At 46.3% G+C, this 18,838-nt stretch overlaps 1 protein-coding gene across 2 annotated transcripts in view; it reads left to right on the top strand.

Annotated features, from left to right (window-relative positions):
- The window catches only part of STAT6 (signal transducer and activator of transcription 6), a 154,130-nt gene that overhangs the window by 17,378 nt on the left and 117,914 nt on the right, over positions 1 to 18,838 (top strand). The window contains exon 2 of one of the 2 annotated variants that reach the window (XM_066584448.1): positions 1,404 to 1,516. The exons of the other annotated variant lie outside the window; for it this stretch is intronic. Coding sequence (XP_066440545.1) covers positions 1,489 to 1,516 — 28 coding nt within the window. The 5' untranslated portion in view covers positions 1,404 to 1,488. The remainder of the gene's footprint in view (positions 1 to 1,403; positions 1,517 to 18,838) is intronic. 2 annotated transcript variants of the gene reach the window in all.

Raw genomic sequence — 18,838 nt, forward strand, 5'->3', positions numbered from 1 at the left:
CAAGGGGTCTCACAGCCATTTACATTACCCTTAGGCTGGCTGTCCATGGGTGTAGCGTTTTCCTACAAGGATTTCTGCAGCAGGAGCCGCTGCAGGATAATGCTAAAGTCACCACGATGAACCTATCATTAATTATAAGAATGCCATGATTTTTATATACTCGTGTACATCGGGCTGCGCTTTCCATAGTTATCCTATGGAAAGCGTTTACCTGCGTGCGGATAACGCAATGGAATGTCACCCGTGGACAGGAGGCCTTATTGATAATCTGTCAGACCTGTGGCTTGTGCAGGGGAGGACATCTTTGGTGAAATGTAAAAAATAAAAAGTACTCACCTGTGCTGCTTCCCCCAATCTCTGCAGTCCACACTGTTCGCACTGCTCACTGGCTGAGCTTCCGGTAGAGCGATCAAGTGACACGCACATGTGATTGCCACAGCCGGGAACTGGCCTCAGTGACTGTATGATCGCTCTACTGGAAGATGAGTAGGCGAACTGTGTGGGTGGCACGGACTGCAGAGGCTGGGAGCGGGATTAGCAGAACAGCAGGTAAGCATAAGTTGTTTTTTTTTACTATACACAAAAGGCAGCGATACTGAGTTAAAGGACTGGGGCAAATGAGGGGTACTACTGCTGAGCGGGGGTCTGGGACCTATATGGGGCAGTCACTGAGTGGGGACCTGTATGGGATGTTATTACTGAGTGGGGGCCTGTGAGGAGCATTATTACTGAATGGGGGGGGGGGGGGATTATTACTGAGTGAAGACCTACATGGAGAATTATCACAAAGTAAGAGCCTCTATGGGTCATTATTACAAAGTGGCAGTCTATACGGAGCATTATTACTGATCAGGGGCCTATATGGAGCATTATTACTGAATGGGGACCTATGAGGTGGATTATTACTGAGTGGAGGCCTATATGGGGCATTATTATTGAGTGAGGGCCCATATGGGGCATTATTACTCAGTGGAAACCTGTATGGAGCATTATGACTGAGCTGCGGCTGGTGAGCTACATTATTACCGAGTGTGCGCCTATATAGGGTGTTATTACTGAGTGGGAGCCCATATCGGCTATTATCATTCAGTTTGTGCCTTTGAGGGGTATTACTATTGAGTGGGGGCCTATTGGGGTATCTTTACTGAATGAAGGCATAAGGGGAGCATTATTATTCAGTGCGGGTTCTTTTACTGTGTGTGGAACACGAAAGTAGCACTTACTATGTGGGGTTTACAGGGAGCACAAAAAAGGGAAATGCTATTGCTGTGTGGGTCACCTCAGGTGGCATTACTAGTATTTGGGGCATTGTAGATGGAGAGATTATGTGGAAGTTTTGTAAAACAAAGCTAGGTCCCTGGAAAATTGAGGAGTTAAAGCTGTCTGTGTGTCAAATTCTGCAGAGACAAGTTATGATCGGGAGAAGTCATCATGATGGTCTGGGCCAGATGAAGAAAAAGGGAAAGTGAATGACTGCAGTCAGAGGAGATGTCACCTGTGATCACTGGATATAACGGTACTGTAATCATTTATATGGTCTGTAAAGTGCCTGTGTAGATCTTGTATATACTGGTAAAGGGTCACAGTTTGTGTATGTGGGAGGGGTAACATTGGTCTTTGTGCTGATTTTTAGTGATACTATAGTGGTATTATGTAGCCATAGTTTGGAGGTATTACTACTTATATGGTGTTGTTTTGGTAATATTGATCTTTGTAGTGGTTTTTATTCAATGGCAGTATGTTGGTATGTGGTGGTAATATGTGATCATGACGTGGCGGTATTATTTGGTCCTTATGTAGTGTTACTATTGGTAATGTTGGTCTTGGTACAGTGGGATTTCTTGAGTGAGAGTATGAAGGTAATTATACAGGCCAGGATGATACAGTAACACAGTGTGTGTGCTTTATATTTAGCCCATTAAGAGGAGTCAAGAATTTCTGCTGCATTCCTCCAGGCAGATTCAGCGCGGTAAATTCCGCAGCAGAATCCACCATGGGACCATACCCTTAGACTAGTTTCACACAGGCGATTGCGATTTTGCCACGATTTTTTTAAAGGCTTTTTTTTTAGAATAATCTCGTATTGCTGCTGCCGTATTAAAATCGCACGTTTCTTTAACACGACAGTCAATAGGACTAATATTAAAATTGCATCACAATTTGTTGCGTTGCGATAAAAAGGAGGCTTCATAGAGAAAAATGGGAGATAAAAAAAAAAAAAAAACGCTGAAAGATGGGGCACGCCGCTATGTTTTTTTCCACTCAACATCCCATAAGTGAAAACATCACAAATGGGAAGGAAAGCATTGTAAATCAGTGAATTCATAATGTGATTTTTTACTGACTCTCACATCAGGCGAAAATCGTGCATTTTTCTTTGGATTTTGGTGCGGATTATAATGCGGATCCGAAGCAGATTTCACCCTTTAAATTGAAGGGATGAATTGTGCTGCAGATCCACGTCAAAATCAGCACCAAATCTGCTACATATGAACATACCCTTAGGGACAATCATATTGGAACTATTGGGCCTCCTGTCCACGGCCGTGAATTCGCCGGCGGTAAATCGTCGGCGAATCACGGCCTCTGAAGCTTTCCATAGCATTGCTGTGATAAAAAGGAGGCTTGATAGGGAAACATGGGCGAGAAAAAAAAAGCAAAACGCAGAAAGATAGACAGGCCACGTTTTTTTTAAACTCCTCATCGGATGAGTGAAAAAAAATTTGCAAATGGGAATGAAACCATTGAAAATCATTGGTTTCATAATTCTGTGTTTTCACTCACTCTCGCGTCACGCTAAAATTTTATAGGCAAATGTGAAAGCACCCCAACTCTTCCTTCCTAGAAAAAACACATCACCATAAAACTAATCCCTGTCGACACGTTCAGATCGCTTAAGTTGCAATAGGGGATTAAAATGAATTTCCTGTTACAGTCTAACGCAATATCGTCAGCTGCCTATTTACTGTCAAGGCAGACCGGCGAGCCGGAATGATCTCTGTTCAGCTCCACCTCCATTCACTGAGCAATGATGGCTCCCGCGTGAAAGCACATAAGTAGACATTGCTGAGACGGCTGTTGGGTGCTTCAGTGCTGGACAGTCCTCCCGTGTAAAAGGGTTCAATTGTGAACAATGACTCCAGACCATTATTCTCCTTTACCAGATCTAGCAGTTGTGTTGCACATTTGGGCATGAATCATTCTCCTGCTACACCCACATTTACCCATCCGAGTACCAAGTGATTCATCGCCTCAACTTTTCCGCTACTGAAACATACAATGATGGCGAACTTTACGGAACTCCAATGATGGGCTAATAGGGGAAAGGGCTTTATAGTGGATGTGTCAGAGTAGATAAGCATGGCTGCTTTCTTTTAGAGATAGCGCCATACCCATCCACGGGTTGTGTCTGGTATTACAGCTTAAGGTACCTTTACACGGGTTCATTATCATCCGAATAATTGCTGGGAACTGTGAATTTGAGGGATAGTCAAGAAATCACTCATCTTTCGAAGTCATTTGGCTTTTAGCTCACCTAAAAACCAAGTGACTATCAGCCTGTATAAACAGGCAGTCAGTTATCTACGAATGACTACCTGTTTGCAGTGAATGGAGGTAGGTGGCTAGAAGAGATCTCTGTCCTCTCCGCCTCAATTCTCTGAAGGACTATCACTCCTTTGTGAAAGTCGGTGGGACGGCTGTCGGGTGCTTATGCACCCAACTGTTGCCCCATGTAATGGTACCTTTAGCACTATTGATTGGATATCAATACTGCAAATCTAAGTTGCAATATCATAGTTAACCTGTGGACCGGTGTGGTGCTGTTTCTGAAAGAACAACTCAGGAAGCAGGAAAGGGGAATCCCTGTGGCCGAATGGCTCCGTCTCTGGGCAGAACCAAACAGCACTGAACTGACCCTTTGACTATAATGGGGTCTTTCTGCTTTTCTGCCAACTGCTCAGCTTTTGGACAGAAGAAAAAGTTCTGCATGGTATTTTGAGCTGGATCTGTGATGGAACCTCCGGCTGGAGATTCCGATGCAGATGTGAAACCGGTCTAAAGGGTTCCTCCATAAAGTAAAGCCATTGAGAAAAAATATTGATATAAAATATAAAACTTTATTTAATTTCTTTAAAATATTGAAATACAACTCAGTGTTGAGTGCCTTCAATTTATAGACATATGACACACTATTTTGAAAGAGGGTCACTGACGTCACGATCACTTGATCGGAGTTTTGTGAGGAATGTGGCATCAGGGGATTGGCTCGCACCACCATAGTTTTGTTAGCCATTAAAAGGTATTAGAGCTACAAGATCGGAGAACAATCACATTCAGTATAGTAATGGATTTCTAAATATTGGTATAGAGAGGTATTTTTGGCCATCTGTGGATGTCTGTTAGTGGTGTTGTTTTATTCTTTGGAGGACTAACTAAGAAATTCATCCAAAAACATCATTGTTATGGCAGAAATATAAACAGCAACCAAGTTATTTGATAATATCGACCCCTGATGAAACCGATTTTGGTGGAAATGGATTGGGTCAAGACTTTGGGTCCATAAGAATTTATTCCAGTACCTTCGCCCTCCCCAATCTATTGGCTGTTTTTAGGTGATGACTGAGGACGTGGAAGAGGAAGTATGACTTTCATGAACATAGAGTACCTTCTCTCTCCTAAGCGTAAACAGTACTCGACTGTGGTGATAGAAGAGGAAATTAGAAACTGTTGATTTGAATAGTGTGTCATATGTCTATTAATTGAAAGCACTCAACGCTGAGTTTGATTTCAATATTTTAAAGAGATTTAATCAAGTTTTATATTTTATATAAATATTTTTCTCAGCGATAATAAGTAAGCCTATCACCATTATCAGCGATTCCCATAAGGAAAAGCCAGCAGCTGAAGCCGTATTTACTCTTTACTTTATGATTCTCTTGGTGGTGTCAGCAGACTACGGAAGCTACTAGTCAAAATGCTCAGTTTGTCTTGACTTAGGGCTCTCTTACACGAGTGTATGCGATTGCGTATTACGTTTTTGCACGTGTAATACGCCGTACTAATCTCACATTGACTTTCAGTTGTGCCTCTCACAGACAGCCTGTGAAACACTCATGCAAAAAATATCACTGTATGCTGGCATACAGCCTATTCTGAGTTTCGCTATGGGGCCCCATGAGGACTGTGTACGCTCCTGCCCACTGGCTGGCTTTTGTAGAAACTGGCGGAATTTTTTAGTTACAAATGATTTTATTAAATTTTCAAAATCTAGCAGTGTATAATTTACCCCATACAGGGGGATCTCAAAATAAAACAGGTTATAAATAGAGTTGAGCGAACGTACTCGTCCGAGCTTGATGCTCGTTCGAGTATTAGGGTGTTCGAGATGCTCGTTACTCGAGACGAGTACCACGCGATGTTCGAGTTACTTTCACTTTCATCTCTGAGACATTAGCGCGCTTTTCTGGCCAATAGAAAGACAGGGAAGGCATTACAACTTCCCCCTGCGACGTTCAAGCCCTATACCACCCCCCTGCAGTGAGTGGCTGGGGAGATCAGGTGTCACCCGAGCATTAAAATCTGCCCCGACAGAGATCAGGGAAAGTGCTGGTGATGCTGCTGCTGCTATAGGGAGAGCGTTAGGTGTTATTTTAGGCTTGAAGAACCCCAACGGTCCTTCTTAGGGCCACATCTGACCGTGTGCAGTACTGTTGAGGCTGCTTTTTGCAGTGTTGCACATTTTTTTTTTTTTCGTATATCGGGCGTGCAGAGCATTGCGTCCTCAGTCTGCAGTCATTGTACAGAGTATAGGGCCAGTACTGGTGAGGCAGGGACAGTGGGAAAGGTGAAAGAGATATACTGTCTATATAGGCAGTGGGCTTTTTCAAACAAATTTCGGAAAAATACTATCTTTGGGCGGCCTGTGACCGTCTTGAGTGTATTGCGTCTCTGCTGGTGGTAGTAGTCCTAATTAATACGCAGCTAAGTGTTACAGCAGGCTTGCGCAAAATTCTTTCCTGGCTCTGCGTTGCCCGTTACATCACCGCCGTCATCCCGTCCAGAGGGAAACAGTCTGCAGTAATTTTACATAGTATAGGGCCAGTAGTGGTGAGGCAGGGACAGTGGGAAAGGTGAAAGATATATACTGTCTATATAGGCAGTGGGCTTTTTCAAACAAATTTCAGAAAAATACTATCTTTGGGCGGCCTCTGACCGTCTTGAGTGTACTGCGTCTCTGCTGGTGGTAGTAGTCCTAATTAATACGCAGCTAAGTGTTACAGCAGGCTTGCGCAAAATTCTTTCCTGGCCCTGCGTTGCCCGTTACATCACCGCCGTCATCCCGTCCAGAGGGAAACAGTCTGCAGTAATTTTACATAGTATAGGGCCAGTAGTGGTGAGGCAGGGACAGTGGGAAAGGTGAAAGATATATACTGTCTATATAGGCAGTGGGCTTTTTCAAACAAATTTGGGAAAAATACTATCTTTGGGCTGCCTGTGACCGTCTTGAGTGTACTGCGTCTCTGCTGGGGGTAGTAGTCCTAATTAATACGCAGCTAAGTGTTACAGCAGGCTTGCGCAACATTCTTTCCTGGCTCTGCATTGCCCGTTACATCACCGCCGTCATCCCGTCCAGAGGGAAACAGTATACATATATACGCTGCCTACAGTATCTGTCTGCTGTCTCAGCTCAGCCTTTAAAAAAATAGAAGCAAAATACTTAAGGCCTCTGCCTTTGGACACTTGACCGCTTCAGCGCTGTGAATTCCACTAGCTCAGTCATACGCACCTACGTCTCACTACAGGCTTGCGCAAAATTCTTTCCTGGCTCTGCTGTGCGTTCCGTAAGCGAAGTCAGCCTCCAACCACAGGCCAATAATTACAGGCACATTTAATTACAGCGTTCTGTTTCTGCACTACTGGTAATACAGCATGCTGAGGGGTAGGGGTAGGCCTAGAGGACGTGGATGCGGGTGAGGACGCGGAGGCCCAAGTCAGGGTGTGGGCACAGGCCGAGCTCCTGATCCAGGTGTATCTCAGCCGACTGCTGCGCTGCGGGATTAGGAGAGAGGCACGTTTCTGGCGTCACCAGATTAATCTCACAATTAATGGGTCCACGAGGTAGACCTTTATTAGAAAATGAGCAGTGTGAGCAGGTCCTGTTGTGGATGGCAGAAAGTGCATCCAGCAATCTATCGACCACCCAGAATTCTGCGCCGTCCACTGCTGCAACTCTGAATCCTCTGGCTGCTGCTCCTCCTTCCTCCCAGCCTCCTCACTCCATTACAATGACACATTCTGAGGAGCAGGCAGACTCCCAGGAACTGTTCTCGGGCGCCTGCCCAGAATGGGCAGCAATGGTTCCTATCCCGCCGGAGGAGTTTGTCGTGACCGATGCCCAACCTTTGGAAAGTTCCCGGGGTCCGGGGGATGAGGCTGGGGACTTCCGGCAACTGTCTCAAGAGCTTTCAGTGGGTGAGGAGGACGACGACGATGAGACACAGTTGTCTATCACTCAGGTAGTAGTAATTGGAGTAAGTCCGAGGGAGGAGTGGACAGAGGATTCGGAGGAAGAGCAGCAGGACGATGAGGTGACTGACCCCACCTGGTTTGCTAAGCCTACTGAGGACAGGTCTTCAGAGGGGGAGGCAAGTGCAGCAGCAAGGCAGGTTTGAAGAGGCAGTGCGGTGGCCAGGGTAGAGGCAGGGCCAGACTGAATAATCCACCAACTGTTTCCCAAAGCGCCCCCTCGCGCCATGCCACCCTGAGGCCGAGGTGCTCAAAGGTCTGGCAGTTTTTCACTGAGAGTGCAGACGACCGACGAACAGTGGTGTGCAACCTTTGTCGCGCCAAGATCAGCCGGGGAGCCACCACCACCAGCCTCACCACCACCAGCATGCGCAGGCATATGATGGCCAAGCACCCCACAAGGTGGGACGAAGGCCATTCACCACCTCCGGTTTGCACCACTGCCTCTCCCCCTGTGCCCCAACCTGCCACTGAGATCCAACCCCACTCTCAGGACACAGACACGACCGTCTCCCGGCTTGCACCCACACCCTCACCTCCGCTGTCCTCATCCCCATCCACCACTGTCTCTCATAGCACCGTCCAGCCGTCGCTAGCGCAAGTGTTTGAGAGCAAGCACAAGTACGCTGCCACGCACCCACACGCTCAAGTGTTAAACGTGCACATAGCCAAATTGATCAGCCTGGAGATGCTGCCGTATAGGCTTGTGGAAACGGAGGCTTTCAAAAACATGATGGCGGCGGCGGCCCCGCGCTATTCGGTTCCCAGTCGCCACTACTTTTCCCGATGTGCCGTCCCAGCCCTGCACGACCACGTCTCCCGCAACATTGTACGCGCCCTCACCAACGCGGTTACTGCCAAGGTCCACTTAACAACGGACACGTGGACAAGCACAGGCGGGCAGGGCCACTATATCTCCCTGACGGCACATCTGCCAGGTCCTTGGAAACTTTGAGGAGTCTACCCAGATGGTGAGCGGCGATGCTGCAATCATTAGCGTCACCATTCCTCTGCTATGCCTCTTGAGAAGTTCCCTGCAAAGCATAAAGGCAGACGCTTTGCGCTCGGAAACAGAGGCGAGTGAAGACAGTATGTCGCTGGATAGTCAGAGCACCCTCCTGTCTATATCTCAGCTCGTTGAGGAGGAGGAGCATGTGGAGGATGAGGAGGAGGGGGAAGAGACAGTTTGGCCCACTGCTGAGGGTACCCATGCTGCTTGCCTGTCATCCTTTCAGCGTGTATGGCCAGAGGAGGAGGAGGAGGAGGATCCTGAAAGTGATCTTCCTAGTGAGGACAGCCATGTGTTGCGTACAGGTACCCTGGCACACATGGCTGACTTCATGTTAGGATGCCTTTCTCGTGACCCTCACGTTACACGCATTCTGGCCACTACGGATTACTGGGTGTACACACTGCTCGACCCACGGTATAAGGAGAACCTTTCCACTCTCATACCCGAAGAGGAAAGGGGTTCGAGAGTGATGCTATACCACAGGACCCTGGCGGACAAACTGATGGTAAAATTCCCATCCGACAGCGCTAGTGGCAGAAGGCGCAGTTCCGAGGGCTTCATCAATCTGTGTATTATATTCATCCTCCTCCTCCTGCTCTTCCTCCTGAAACCTCACGTAATCGCACTGAACGGGCAATTTTTCTGAGGCCCACAAGGCTCAGTCATATAACTTTTGTAAACAATGTTTATACGTTTCAATTCTCAATTCAATAAAGCGTTGAAACTTGCACCTGAACCAGTTTTTATTTTAACTGGGCCGCCTACAGGCCTAGTTATAAATTAAGCCACATTAAGCAAAGCGATTAATGGGTTTCACCTGCCCTCTTGGTTGGGCATGGGCAATTTTTCTGAAGTACATTTGTACTGTTCGTACACCAATTTTTTGGGGCCCTTGCCTACATTGTAATTCTAGTAATTTTTAGCCCACCTGCATTAAAGCTGACGTTACCTCAGCTGTGCTGGGCACTGCAATGGGATATATTTATGTACCGCCGGTGGGTTCCAGGGAGCCACCCATGCTGTCGGTCCACACGGAGTTGTAACTGCATGTGTCCACTTCTAAAGAATCCCAGTCTGACTGGGGCATGCAGTGTGGGCCGAAGACCACCTGCATTTAATCGGACGTTACCTCAGCTGTGATGGGCAATGCAATGGGATATATTTATGTACCGCCGGTGGCTTCCTGGGACCCACCCATGCTGTCGGTCCACACGGAGTTGTAACTGCATGTGTCCACTTCTAAAGAACCCCAGTCTGACTGGGGCATGCAGTGTGGGCAGAAGCCCACCTGCATTAAACCTGACGTTAGCTCTGCTGAGCAGGGCACTGCAATGGGATTTATTTATGTACCGCCGGTGGGTTCCAGGGAGCCACCCATGCTGTTGGTCCACACGGAGTTGTAACTGCATGTGTCCACTTCTAAAGAACCCCAGTCTGACTGGGGCATGCAGTGTGGGCCGAAGCCCACCTGCATTAAACCTGACGTTAGCTCTGCTGAGCAGGGCACTGCAATGGGTTTTATTTATGTACCGCCGGTGGGTTCCAGGGAGCCACCCATGCTGTGGGTCCACACAGAATTCTCATTGCGGAGTTGTACCTGCCTGTGACTATTTATAAAAAACCCCGGTCTGACTGGGGCATGCAGACACCTTGACAGAATGAATAGTGTGTGGCACATGGGTTCCCCATTGCTATGCTCACGTGTGCAGCTCCTGATGGAGGTGGCACAGGATTGGACTTCTCATTGCTTCTGTACAGCATTATGGGCTATCGCCCCGCCCCTTTTACAGAGGGTCGCTGCCTGGCTGTGCCAACCCTCTGCAGTGTGTGCCTGCAGTTCCTCCTCATGGCAGACGCGCTTATAAATAGACATGAGGGTGGTGTGGCATGAGGGCAGCTGAAGGCTGCGCAGGGACACTTTGGTGTGCGCTGTGGACACTGGGTCGTGCGGGGGGGGGGGGGGGGGAGGGGGGTTGGGCAGCATATAACCCAGGAGAAGTGGCAGCGGAGTGTCATGCAGGCAGTGATTGTGCTTTGTTGGAGGTAGTGTGGTGCTTAGCTAAGGTATGCATTGCTAATGAGGGTTTTTCAGAAGTAAAAATTGTTGGGGGGGGGGGGCACTCTTGCCACTATTGTGGCTTAATAGTGGGACCTGGGAACTTGAGATGCAGCCCAACATGTAGCCCCTTGCCTGCCCTATCCGTTGCTGTGTCGTTCCCATCACTTTCTTGAATTGCCCAGATTTTCACAAATGGAAACCTTAGAGAGCATCGACGATATACAAAAATGCTCGAGTCGCCCATTGACTTCAATGGGGTTCGTTACTTGAAACGAACACTCGAGCATCGCGAAAATTTTGTCTCGAGTAACGAGCACCCGAGCATTTTGGTGCTCGCTCATCTCTAGTTATAAAGCAAAACATAACATAGCAGATATTGATAGAAAATGTAGGCAATAACCTCCACATTTATTGTGTCACACAATTCTACAGGTGAACTTTGTTACCTTCTGTATCATCCATAGGAATTCTGTACGCTTCCTCTCCCTCCCCGAGCCACCGCCTGCTCCATCTCACCGCTGTAGGGCTTCTGTCAGCCCCGGAGCTCCCAAAAAAACACACCACGGCTGCCATGTTTTCAGGAATAACCCCATCCTATCTTCCCTCATAGCGGAAAGCTTCGTGTACACCATCATTCGTGAGATTCTAGCCAATCTGCAGAATTGGCAATAACCATTGTGATGCTATATAGACTCTGGTGGCCATGCATATATTTTGCGCCAATTTATGCTGGTGATTGTTGAAGCCTGACTGTTTATCCGCTAGCAAACATGTCGCAGGGACCCGATCAAAAGGTTGGGCGATCACCGAGGAGACAAGGTGAGCGACCTTCCCTTCGGGCAGGTCCACCAGGTGTGCACAATAGAACCCAGTTCTAATTCATTTCGGGAACCATGTAGGACCTATGTAGGACCTTAATCGATGTCTCCGCCAATGACACCTGGTGGCTGCCCTTAGATGTGAATGTGCAACAATGATGCCAACATGGCAGAGATAGAGATATCTAGATCTTGTTCCCATTTTATCATAAATGAAAGTTTGCCATCTGGGGAGGTTGGTTCATTGTTTCATACAGGTAGGGGATGATTCGTGGTTGAAGGGGGCTCCAGAGACAAAACCGTTCAAATGTAGAATAGTTAAATATAGGGGACGACGTAGGCCGTAGTGATCTGACATAATTGTGGATCTGGTGAAGCTCAAACCATCGGTTGTCGGGGATATTGTATTTCTTAATAATCTAAGGAATACTAAGCAGTTTTTGAAAATGCATGCTATGGTTTACGTGAACTATACCCCTGCTCCTCCACCAGCGGAAGGTCTTCTGCTGAGTGCTCAGGGGGGAAGCCCTGATCAGGGAAAATGGGGCATAAGGGGAGGGAGGCCCGACATCAAAGAATATTTGAATCTAGGCTTTCTCCAGATAGATGTGTCGTCAGTGGTGAAAACAGACGTAGGGCTGATGCCTTGAAGCTCCTATCTCAGAAAACTGTATGTAGGCCCACCGGGGCTATCATAGAAGATTTCAGTTCTGCCCAAAGAGGTGCTCCAGTCCCAGCAAAAATTGGGGGGATATGGGATAATTGGGCCGTCACAAAATACTTTTGGAAGTTGGGAACAGACAACCCGCCCACCCGTCTGTGATAGTGCATACTATTTTGGCAAATTCTATGTCTCTTCCCACCCCAAATAAATCAGAAAACTGCCTGTTGGAAATCTTTTAATTCATCTGTACGGATGTTGGTGGGGAGGCATCGGAAGAGGTATAGGAGACGTGGCAGTACGGTCATTTTAATAGCGTTTATGCATCAAATCAAGTCTACCTTAATAGATTTAAATAATGGGGGTGGTTCAACCTGTACAGTGAGGCCAGGTCAGGGGTAAGTTGTATGCCTATGTAAGATAGTGGGGGGAGCGTGAAATCCGAAGTTAAGGTTAATCAGCTTTTTTATCGGACTGGGAACATTAATATAAAGAGTTTCTGTCTTATCCATATTGACTGTTAAACCTGACACCTCCACAAAGGAGTCAAGGGTTTTAATCAGGTTGGGCAAGGAGGTTAGGGGCCTAGTGAGAGAGAGCAGAATATCATCTGCAAACAGACTCCACTTTAATTCTCTATCACTACAATTAAGACCTGATATATTTGGGTTTTGTCTAATTAGGCAAGCGAGGGGTTCCATCGCGAGTGCAAATAGAGCTGCGAATAAAGGGCAACCTTGTCTTGTCCCCCTTTGAATAGGGATCGAATAGTTCTCTGAGCTGGGAAGCTTTAGTTTTGCAGATGGACTAGAGTATAGGGATCTCAGAGCCGCCACGTATGGACTTCCCACCCCAATCTCATCCAAGACGGCAAATAGGTAGTCCCAAGATAGGCTGTCAAATGCCTTTTATATGTCAAGTGCTAGAAGGAGCAATGGTGAATTTTGGGAGCGTGAAATATGAACAAGGTTCAGAATTTGTCTGACATTGTCAGGGGCTTGGCATGCAGGTATAAAACCTACTTGGTCTTTGTGGATAAGGGAGGGAAGGAGATAATTTAACCAGGTGGAAGGATACTAGTAAATATTTTATAGTGCAGATTTAGAAGAGATATGGGGCGGTAGTTCTTTGGTCTTTATTGGGTTTAGGGATTACCAGTATGTGCGCGTCTAAAAACTCCTCAGGTACTTGTTTTTTTCCCGATAATAGGTCATTATACAGACAAACCAAGGGATCGATAAGGGACTCTGCAAATTTTCTATAATAGAGAGCAGTCAGCCCGTCAGGCCCTGGGGCTTTACCTAATTTTAGTTTTTTTTATGGTTTCCTCTACTTTCTCTGCCCAAATGGGTTGATTTAAATTGGATAGTCGATTTGGATCCTATTGTGGTAGGGAGATCCTTTCTAGGAAGGACTATGGAGCTTGTGGGTTCTTCTGTGGTTTATATTTATAGAGAGAGCTATAGAAGTCTCGGAATGTTTGCTCAATTGTATGGGGGTTTGAGGTGCAGCTCCCATTGCGGGATCGAATAGAATAGACTGTGTTGAGTCTTTCTCTTTGCCGCAACTTTACAGCTAATAGCTTATTGGGTTTGTTAGCCAGCCGGTATTAACGGGATTGTGTCCATTGAAGGGCCCTCTCAGCCTGGGATGTGTAGAGTAGATTCAGCTGGAGCTTAATGTCTCTTATTTCTTTAATCAGGGCTAGGCTCGGGAGCTTTTGGTTAGCTCACTCCAGGACATTCAATCGTCTCTCCAAGTCTGCTGTTTTCTGAATTTTCTCTTGCTTAATGTGCGATGTGATTTTAATTATCTGTCCCCTCATGAATGCTTTGTGTGCTAACCAAACCCAAACTGGTTGTGAGTCAGGGGTGGCATTAGTATCTAGGTAGGTGTTAACTTGATCTTGAATTTGGGAATGGGACACTGGGTTTTTAAGGAGGGCTTCATTAAGCCACCATCTTGCCGGATGTTTAGCTGGAAATTGATCCAAGAAATGTGACATAACTATATCATGGTCCGACCAGGTACACGAAATATGTCGGGCCTGAACCAGTGCCAGTAAAATTGAGGTGGATACAACAGTCCAATATATGTGTGAGTATGACTTATGTGGTGGGGAAAAGAAAGTGTAACCCCTTCTAGCTCCATGATTCTCCCTCCACAAGTCCGCTATTACCTGATCCACCAATGTAGCCTTCATTGAGGTTCGCTGCTCTGGACTAAGCCTATCCGAGCCTGAGTAGGAGCAATCCGTAGAGGGGGACTGCACCAAGTTAAAATCTCCCATCCAATAGATATTGGTATCTGAGATGTTTCGGAGTTTATTGGCCACCATGGAGAAGAGTTTATGTGGGTTTGTGACAGGGGCGTAGGAGTTAACTATCGTTACTTTATTGTCGCAGAGATTTCCCTGTAGAATAAGAAATCTGCCCTATGGATCGCCTTCTGTTTGTGTGACAATCAGTGGGAGAGAATTATGCATGAGAATCGTAACCCCCTGATGAGAAACTGGCGGAATTTTTTAAAGGCCTCCACAGGGTCTTTTAAAATTCTTGGCGCATGTAATTGAAAATATTTCCCGCTAAACAACATTCCACTGAAGTACAGGGTGGGCCATGGAAATTAGCCTCAAACCACACTCTTATGAAGGCTGTCTTAAAAAAACCAACTTTGTTGCTCATTGAAACCAATTACAGCTGAGTTTTCATTTTACCTTAGTAGTATAAGAAATTAAATCTGCACTGTGTTTTTTTAGACAGCTGTCATAAGAGTGGTGTACCGGCTACTTTTCCATGGTCCAACCTGTAGATGCTATGGTGATGATGAGTGAGTGTAAGGCATAGCGTGTAGTTACATCCTACATACAGATGAGGGCAGAGCTGTTTTGGAATCACAGGAGAAGGGATAAGGGAAGAGAAAGGATTATTAGAGATTCAACCACTAGGACCCCAGGGATCATGAGAATGGCGCACCCAGAATCCCTCTAGTGAATAGAACAGTGGTACACATGCATGACCACCACTGAGATAGCCAAATGGTGCGCTTGGCTGCCTCCTTCGGTCCCATGGACATAAATGCTGCTACGGTTACACATGTGCACCACTATTCCAGTCACTAGGGATATTCAGGGTGCACCATTCCCAACAGTTGTACCCCAGTGATCATACATTTATCACCTATCCTGTATGATAGGTGTAAATGTCTCTAGTGGAATACTCTTGAATAAGGGCTAATTTCACACTTCTGTGTGCAAGTTGCACCCAAGATTTTTTGGCACAGTCAGCATCGGGCAGCACACGAACACGCATCCACAATGTCCGCAGGCAGTGGACATCCCATGTCCTACTTTCTTCCATGATACGGACAAGAATAAGACACGCTGCAATTTTTTTTTTGCACATAGCACAGGCCCATGAAAAAAAAATTGCATGTGTGAAAAAGCCTATTAAAGTCAATGAGTCGTGTGCAGCCCGTAGCAAATATGAAATGCCCCCGGACAAAATATACGGATGTGTGAATAAACCCCAAATGTCTACCAGCATATAGCATTTTAGTTTTAGGGTAGCGTGAAATCATACAGCAGGCCCCAGAGTTGGTGTTTTGGAACTGAAGTTCATTGGAGGCAGCCATGACTCAGTTTCTCATTTGTGTCTAGTAATGGATATGCCTATGTGCACATTTCCTGGGGGCCAGTCCATTTAAAAATACTGTAGCTCTACACAGCAGTACAAAGTTGTAACCTGGTGATCATTGCAAAGTTTCTGATTGTGCTTTATATTTTCCAATAGTGGTTTGTGCTTTTTCCACACATGGTACAATTGATTATACTATGATTTCCATGTAGCCATATAACCTAAGCTTTAAAGGGGTTTTTCCAGGCAAAAACTATTGATGACCTATTTTCAGGATAGGTCGTCAATAGTTAATTGTTGAGGACCTGCCGCTCGGGATCCCCAGGGATCAGCTGATTGCCCAGCCTGCTGTCAGTGCTGCGGGGCCAGACTTGGTCATCAGGGCCATAAGTGGAAGTGTAGCAGTCTCTTCAGCTCCCATTGATTTACAGTATATAAAGACATTGCGCATTAATTTAGGAATATGACAACGCTAGCGCATAGAGATGAGCGAGCATACTCGCTAAGGGCAACTACCCGATCGAGCATTGCCCTTAGCGAGTACCTGCCCGCTCGGAAGAAAAGATTCGGCTGCCGGCGGCGGCGGGCGGGGAGTGGCTGGAGAGAGCGGGGAGGAATGGAGGGGAGATCTCTTTCTCCCTCTCTCCCCCCCCGCTCCCACCTCCTCACTGCCGCAACTCACCTGTCACCCACGCCGGCACCCGAACCTTTGCTCCCGAGCGGGAAGATACTCGCTAAGGACAATCCTTGATCGAGTAATTGTCCTTAGCGAGTATGCTCGCCCATCTCTACTAGCGAAGTTCATCAGGTTCATGTTCCCTTTTCTGCCGACTATAAAGATGTTGCAGTTGCAGAAAAGTGATGAGATACTTGATACATATAGTATTCGTTCCATTGTCTCTATCTCGGTGATCTGCTTTCAGTTGTTCAATGCGGTTAATAGCGAATTGACATGGAGACATCCAATAGCACAATGCTCTGGATATGTGTTTCTGCATGATTTTTTCTCTCTTCCAGCACTGTTCTCTCAGGTTTGCTTGGCTATAGGCGTTCTTTAGGTAAATCTGACCCTGCTTACAACTGCTCTTATGTTATCATTGTACTGTATTATTAATATTTATAGGTATTTTCACACGTAGAAGGCTGCAGACTTTACGGAACGGAAAATCCGCGGTAAAATCTGCGCCATCGTGACACATTTTGACTCGGATTCAGCTGCGGATCTGCAGCTGATTTCAGCTTGCACATAACACTCATCTCACCTCCGAATACTGAGCGCTGTCAGCACCAAGAGCGCAGCGCACACCAACACACATCAACTGCTGAGGCATCAAGACAACAGTGCTGTAGGAGATATAATAATCACTTTTGAGTGACGATGGTATCATGTAGTGTATATTCAGACTCATATAGTTACTTTTCTTTATTTTTTATATGTTTAGAAAACTCCTTTAAAGTGGATCTGCCCTTAAATATGTCATTTTGTGAGTATAGGTTTGCTTAAAGGGAACCTGCCACAAGCTTCATAATGCCTGAACCACAAGCAGCATAAACCTGAGACAGATAAGCTCATTGCCCCGGTGTATGTGTTATTCTGAAACTCCATACACTTTGAAGTTTGGCTAAAAATGGAGCTTTCGAGTCAAAAAGACACCGACCTTCCCACTCGCAGTATATTGACTGACAGCTCTCACTCTATACACAAAAGGGGAGAGAGCTGTCAGTCATCATGGTGTGGGTGAGGAAAGGCCAGCACAGCCTGCCTCTTGACTCAGAATTCCATTTCAAGTCAAACTCCAAAGTATTTCAGAATGAAACACACATGGGGGCAATAGTCATACTTGCACCAGGTTCCCTTTAGCTGTTATGCCAAACAGTGCAAGAAAAAAAGGAATATGGTGCAATGCTGTCAATTACTAGAAATAATGCAGCACAGTTATGCTTCACTATATTCATGAAAAGAGTGCCTTCTTTTCTTCTCCCACTATCTGGCTGATAAATACTGCTGTATACAGGATTATAGGAGAGAGCAGAGCAGGAGGGAAGGCACTCCCCTTATGAACACAATGGAGTCATAAATGTCAGCCCGCTATACCTTTCCTAGTTTGGCTGGTATTATGCACTATTTTTATTCTTGTGTTGCACTTAATCTTCTTTAATAGGTTTGATTGCTATGTATCTGCTAAATATTGAAAGAAAACCTAGCCATAAACAAAAGGTTTTCTTTCAATACTTTTGAGTATTCCAACACCGGGCTTTGAAACTGTATAGGCTTAAATATATCTGAGCTGATGGGAATGATGTTCTATTTTGTTGGGTTGATGATTAAATGTTACAATCTGTAAAGGTTAATCAGTAGTGACTGAAGGGAATCTGAAGCTAGCCAGCACCCAAATGAGTTTGTGTCTTACAAAGGCTCCATTTAAGGCTTTCAATACAGTTGGCAGCATACACAGGTCGTAATATTATAACAACATGACATTAGGAGCACCTCCCTAATATTGTATAGATCCCCTTGTGCCACCAAAACATCTGACCCATTGAGACATGGAATCGACCAGATCTTTGAAGCCATTTGTAGTATTGGCACGAAGATATTGACAGCATACTGTTGCAACATGGGACCTCCATGGATTGCATTTCATTAATTCATCAGACCAAGGCCCTTGCGGCTGTTGCTCCATGGTCCAGTTCTGATGATCTCTTGCCCAACTTAAAGGGGTTGTCCCGCGGCAGCAAGTGGGTCTATACACTTCTGTATGGCCATAATAATGCACTTTGTAATGTACATTGTGCATTAATTATGAGCCATACAGAAGTTATAAAAAGTTTTATACTTACCTGCTCCGTTGCTGGCGTCCTCGTTCCCATGGAGCCGACTAATTTTCGCCCTCCGATGGCCAAATTAGCCGCGCTTGCGCAGTCCGGGTCTTCTGCAGTCTTCTATGGGGCCGCTCGTGTAGAATGCCGGCTCCGTGTAGCTCCGCCCCGTCACGTGCCGATTCCAGCCAATCAGGAGGCTGGAATCGGCAATGGACCGCACAGAAGCCCTGCGGTCCACGGAGACAGAGGATCCCGGCGGCCATCTTCAGCAGGTAAGTATGAAGACGCCGGACCGCCGGGATT

The sequence above is a fragment of the Eleutherodactylus coqui genome, chromosome 1 (genome assembly GCF_035609145.1).
Source record: "Eleutherodactylus coqui strain aEleCoq1 chromosome 1, aEleCoq1.hap1, whole genome shotgun sequence".
NCBI classification, from domain to species: domain Eukaryota; kingdom Metazoa; phylum Chordata; class Amphibia; order Anura; family Eleutherodactylidae; genus Eleutherodactylus; species Eleutherodactylus coqui.